We start from the raw sequence: 5,422 nt of genomic DNA on the forward strand, positions 1-5,422 counted from the left end.
CCTTGCAAACACGGCAAGGCTACTTCCGGTTGCACATACCGTACGTACTCCTTTTGAGATGCCAACAATATTCAGTTTAAGCATTTGCATCTTCAAGGACATCAAATTACGTTATCTTGGTGTTAAACAAAATCTTTATCTTGGCTAAATTGCTGACGCCTTATCTCAGTAATCTAAATGTAGAAAATGTAAAGTTTACGTGCAGCCCGTCTAGCTCAGTTGGTAGAGCGCAAGGCTCTTAACCTTGTGGTCGTGGGTTCGAGCCCCACGGTTGGCGTCTGTATATTTTTTGCTGTTTTCATTATTTTCGGTAACATTGGCTTTGCTTGCTTCAAGTCATACTAAAAGTTTTTCTACGGACTACAAATCCACGGGGATATATTTTTTGCTGTTTTCATTATTTTCGGTAACATTGGCTTTGCTTGCTTCAACTCATACTAAAAGTTTTTCTATGGATACATTTTTACAAATGCATCAAAACTAGCGACATATCTTTACAAATTACATTTGTTTGCTTCAACTGATAATAAAAGTTTTTCTATGGACTACAAATCCACGGGGATATATTTTTTTGCTGTTTTCATTATTTTCGGTAACATTGGCTTTGCTTGCTTCAACTCATACTAAAAGTTTTTCTATGGACTACAATCCACGGGGATACATTTTTACAAATGCATCAAAACTAGCAACATATCTTTACAAATTACATTTGTTTGCTTCAACTGATGCTAAAAGATTTTGTATGCAATATTCAGAAGATTTCCTAAACATGTTTAGAGAATACAATCCACAGGGACACATTTTTACCACTGTATATCTTTACAAATTAAAATCCAGGGATATGCATCAAAACAATACACAATCATGCCATGGATTCTTACAAATATGCAAACCAGGCAAACTAATGCTTGATTAGACACCCAAAAAAACTAATGCTCAAAATCTTCTGTGAAACATGCAAATCATCTTCGCATCGAAATAGTTCATGCACACGGTTTGCCAAGCAGAACTTTCAGTTGCTCGTGCATGGAAGCTAATATGCAAGCCATTCAATATATCAGATTCCAGAGAAAATTTGCATCACATCAAGAAGACTAACCATTCAGGAAGACAAATTACAAGAGAAAATTTGCAAAGGGAAAATTACAAGAGAAAATTGCAACAAGACCCATTGCCCTAGCAATAGCATCAGCAGCAGGCCGACTGTTAATAGTACAACTACAACTATGTCAATAACAGGCTGACAGTTCACAGTACAGGTACAACCCCATCCATTGGGTCACAGATGGTGAACAATATGACCCAGCATCTCCAAGGTGGTAGAAACGGCAGTCCATTCTGTGTTTTCAGGCAAGAGTCCATTCCAGTGATCATTTGAAGATTCCTGTGGCTGTTTTCCGTAGGATGTCTTGGATCTGTTTGATGCAGTATAGACAAGTGTTTAAGGGCGCTGTTTGTGCACATATATTGTACAAGAAAGAATACAAGAATATGTCAAAAAAGAAAGTCAGCAGAAGCTTTACTTGTTTCGTTGATAGACCTATATTCCCCAAGTCCGAAAGCTGCCAAATCACATTATGTTAAAAAGCTGACAAATACAGGTGACCTTCACATTCAGTATTAAGGATTTCATGGTACAGAAATCTTACAGATTGGAATGGTCTGGGCGAATCCTCCCGGAGCTCAAGAATGTACTCCGCTCTCTTTTCACCAATTCCCTGAAGAAGAAATGGGAAACATTAGTAGGAAAAGGACATGCCGCTATACCATCCATTAGATTATTATGAAATGTAAGGACCATACTTTTAGTTGCTGTAGCTCTTCCCTGCACCCATGGATAGACCGAGTAAATAATTAGAAAGGATAAAAAGATGCCTTGTGCGTTTAACAGAAGCCAACTACATAAATGAACTATGAAAAAATTGAGAGTTTGAACTTACTTGTTCGCAACATTTAAGAACTCGAGATATTGTTGAATAAGAGATTCCTGCGTAACATAGAGATCTTTAGAAATTGGTACTGAACTAAAACAGGTTGCTGATATATGAAATAGGAGAAAAATCATGCAGACCTTTAGGTTAGATCCCAGTGCATTAAACTTATCAAGAGGTGTACCATCTGGATTCTTCTCAACTATGTGACATGCTCCTATTGGAGTTTTGGGCTCCAATTGAGGGTAATTGACATTACAAGGAGTCATCATGTTTGAAGGAATGGGAGAAAGAGCTTTCCTAAAAGGAGATTCAGACTTGTCCTCTTTGCAAGGTGTTAATGAAGGGGGTACCTCTGCATAAAACATGTCATATGGCTCAGACTCTAAAATGGAAACATAGATCAAGTTCCGAAGTTATACAACAAGTAGATTGTGCGCGCTTACTTTTAATAGAATAGCTACCTTTTGTAATTTAAACAGTTTCATTTCTACATAAGTCCATTGTTGGTGCAACTATCGTTTTGTATGTTTTTTTGCTCTTGTGTGTTCATTAGAGTTTTCCTTTTTGTTTCTTGGCTTACTGATCTTCGTACATTCAGAATCTATATCCAACACAAATATAAAACTCATCTGCATATTTCAAACAACACACCTTTCTTAGTTGTCTTTACTTCATCTTGTGAGCTTGGCCTTGGTGTGTTTTCAACTGCTGTATGGACTGCTGAATCAAAAAGCACCCTGTGCAACAGAAGATAAAATAGCTCAGAGCTTGTAATTTCAGATGGTCTATGTCAGACTTGCAGAGCCAAATAGGAGACACTGACTTTTTTATCTTAGCACCGTCTTGGTCCGTTGCTTTAGCTCTTCCAGACACCCGGGCAGATAGCGGTTGTTTCACATGGCTCATGGAAGAAGGAGTCCTCCATCCGGTTGGGGAGAAAAGTCCATTCATTCTTTGGGTGCTCTTAGTTTTCCCCCTTGATTCCAGCCACAACTGCAATTTTGCTTCCATGTCCACCTTTACTTTTGGAGTGTGTTCCTTGCTTGCTGAAGCCATGTTGGTCACCATATGTCCTGAACGAGCAGCCATACCTATTGTGTGGACTGCCTCCTGGTATACCACAGGATTCTGTGACAAATGAAAAGCAATCAGCATGGATTTATACTCTGTGGGATGAGACATCTTGAGCAGTAACTCACCAGGCAAGCTATCATCACAGCACGGCTATTGCCTCCTAGAGAATCTTGCAGAATGCGGGTCAATCTACTCTCTCTATAAGGTACCCGTGACTCATTGTTTTTGAGAGCTGAAATGACATTAGACAATGCAAACAGCGATGAATTGATTTTAGAGCTTTCTTGAAGGCGGATCCCTTCATTGCAAGCCCTTCTATTGTCCTCATTTCCTGAAATGAAACCAACACAGCATGTCTTAAACTGGATGTCCAAAGCTTTATACGTTATATCCACCTTATTGCAGGGGGGGTCGTACCAGCAAGGTCGATGAGGTTAAGCTTCCCTTTGACAGTATCATTACTGACCCTTACAGAAACCACAGCGTGGCTTCTACTCGAAACATCGTTCAGGCCTGTGTGGGCGGCTTTCCTCCTCTGCACACCTATCGAGTAGACTTCCTGAAACTCCTCCATGGATCGCACGGGGACCTTAAACAATGAAAAGACAACAGTAAGCGCACTGCCTAAGGTACATTCCAGCAAACACGTAGATTCAAGGATGATGACCAAGCGCCAGCACATTACCCAAGCCAAGCCCTTGAGCTGCAGGTTACCAAATTTGTCATCCAGTGCCATGATCTCCTTCGCCTTGGGCTCGAGCAAGTCATAGCACCGTTCCATGTACACCTCGTAGTATGAGATCTCGACGGAGCACCACGTGCCGGTACAGCGCGCCAGGATCGTCGCGACCGACAAGGGGATGAGACCCGGCAGATCTTCGCTGCCCTGCGTGGCAACAAGGTTTGTTTCAGAAATAGGCTCTCAGTGTGGCAGTGCGACATTTCGACAAACAGGTTATGGGCAAGGCCGGGAGAATGGAGTGGGCACCTGCATGGTGTAGGTCTTGCCGCTGCCCGTTGCCCCATAGGCAAACACGGTCGCGTTGATGCCCTCGAAGATGCCCGGGATCAGGGCGCTGACCTCCTGGTCGAATACGTCGGAGACCCTGTCCTCCTTGCCGAAGTAGGCGTCCACCTTGTAGCACTCGCTCCGGCTGCATGGATCAGGAACAAATCGGATTACCAGAGGAAGGATCACGGAACAGGCGAGCAAAAGAGGCAGAATTAGCCGTCGGCGCAGCTACAATAGGAGTTAATCAGATCTCGAATCGTGTTGCATTTCCCTGGCGGCTGCACCAGGAGGGAAGGGAGCTGCGAACTTTAGGAAATTAGAACAGGAACGTCTCCGAGGGTTCTAGAAGTGGGTACCTGGTGTGCTGATCCTTGAGCTGGACGGTGACCTCGCCGCCGGGGTGGTCGCCGATGAGGGAGACGCAGGGGGGCACCGCTGCCGAGCTGGCCTCCGAGGGGAGGAGCGGGCGCACCCGCAGCACGACGCGCACTGGCTGCGAGGAGGAGGAGGATGAGGAGGCGGCGCTCGCCATTGGGGAGAGGCTACGCGGTACACGGGACGGGGCGGGGTCGAAGGCGCGGAGTAGATCGGGATGAGGCGAAGAGCACGGTGGCCGTTGTGAAGCTGCCGGGGAAGCGGTTCGAATTTGAACACGGGAGGCGGGTCTGACGAGGAACGCCTGGGCGCGGTGAGCACGCGAGTAGCTCGTGTGACTCGTGAGAGCATCTCCTCGAATATTCTACCCGGGCCTGGTGTATTAGTCTCCCTTGTATTCCCTATTTCGTGCCAAACTTTGATTGTAAATTTAATTAATAAAATACAAGATCTATGCGCTGTAAAAATAAAAGACGCCGATAACTGCCATACGTGTGGCATGATGGACACCCACTCACACGACCCTGTGTGGCAAACCGCGCAGGCAGCCCACACGATTTTGTGTGGGCGAATATTAGAACTGCCCACACGTGTGGCAGGAGAAGCATCCTACCACACAACTCCTTCGATACAACGGGATCGATCTCATATACGAATTCGTTTGACAGAGAACTCACACCCCACATGCCTCCATCAGACCAGATCCCTTTTCCCTGTGAAAAAGAGGAACAAAAAGCCCACTAACAACAAATTAAATGAAAAGGCCCAGTTTTTGGTTTTTTCTGTACAAATAAAAGCCCAGATTTTGCTCAGATACTAAAAAAATGCTATCAGCTGCTTTGAAAATAGCAGAAAATGTCATTCGAGTTTAACCAAACTATTTGCCATTATATTTGTTTTTAAACAACGGCAAAGGTTTATGAACACATATATAATGCCCACAATGAAATATGGCAAATCTGCCATGACAACAAAAATCAATATTGCCATGTGAAAAAACGCAAAAAAGTTGAAAAATTCATGTGAA

At 43.8% G+C, this 5,422-nt stretch overlaps 1 protein-coding gene and 1 non-coding gene across 2 annotated transcripts; one reads left to right on the forward strand and one right to left on the reverse strand.

Moving 5' to 3' along the window:
- Positions 1-204: 204 nt before the first annotated feature.
- On the forward strand, positions 205-277 carry TRNAK-CUU. Its single transcript has one exon. It is a non-coding gene; the product is annotated as a tRNA-Lys (tRNA).
- Positions 278-1,029: 752 nt separating this feature from the next.
- LOC125535871 (kinesin-like protein KIN-10C) lies at positions 1,030-4,701 on the reverse strand. Its single transcript, XM_048698937.1, has 13 exons — positions 4,377-4,701; positions 3,997-4,162; positions 3,694-3,894; positions 3,426-3,597; positions 3,134-3,339; positions 2,758-3,062; positions 2,586-2,671; positions 2,072-2,286; positions 1,941-1,987; positions 1,804-1,825; positions 1,650-1,718; positions 1,524-1,562; positions 1,030-1,415 (listed from the first exon to the last, which is right to left on the reverse strand). Exons 1-13 carry the CDS (start codon positions 4,550-4,552, stop codon positions 1,371-1,373), a joined length of 1,749 nt encoding a protein of 582 aa, XP_048554894.1. The 5' UTR covers positions 4,553-4,701; the 3' UTR covers positions 1,030-1,370.
- Positions 4,702-5,422: the final 721 nt, after the last annotated feature.

Source organism: Triticum urartu, chromosome 1 (genome assembly GCF_003073215.2).
Source record: "Triticum urartu cultivar G1812 chromosome 1, Tu2.1, whole genome shotgun sequence".
Classification (NCBI taxonomy): Eukaryota; Viridiplantae; Streptophyta; class Magnoliopsida; order Poales; family Poaceae; genus Triticum; species Triticum urartu.

Bases quoted from the DNA above. Each gene is read 5' to 3' on its own strand.
- LOC125535871 (XM_048698937.1), bottom strand. From the start codon at position 4,552: ATGGCGAGCGCCGCCTCCTCATCCTCCTCCTCCTCGCAGCCAGTGCGC. The intron at 2,672-2,757 runs GTCAGTGTCTCC...TCTGTTGCACAG, and splicing joins GACGGTGCTAAGATAAAAAA to GGTGCTTTTTGATTCAGCAG. The intron at 1,988-2,071 runs GTCTGCATGATT...TATGTTACGCAG, and splicing joins CACTGGGATCTAACCTAAAG to GAATCTCTTATTCAACAATA.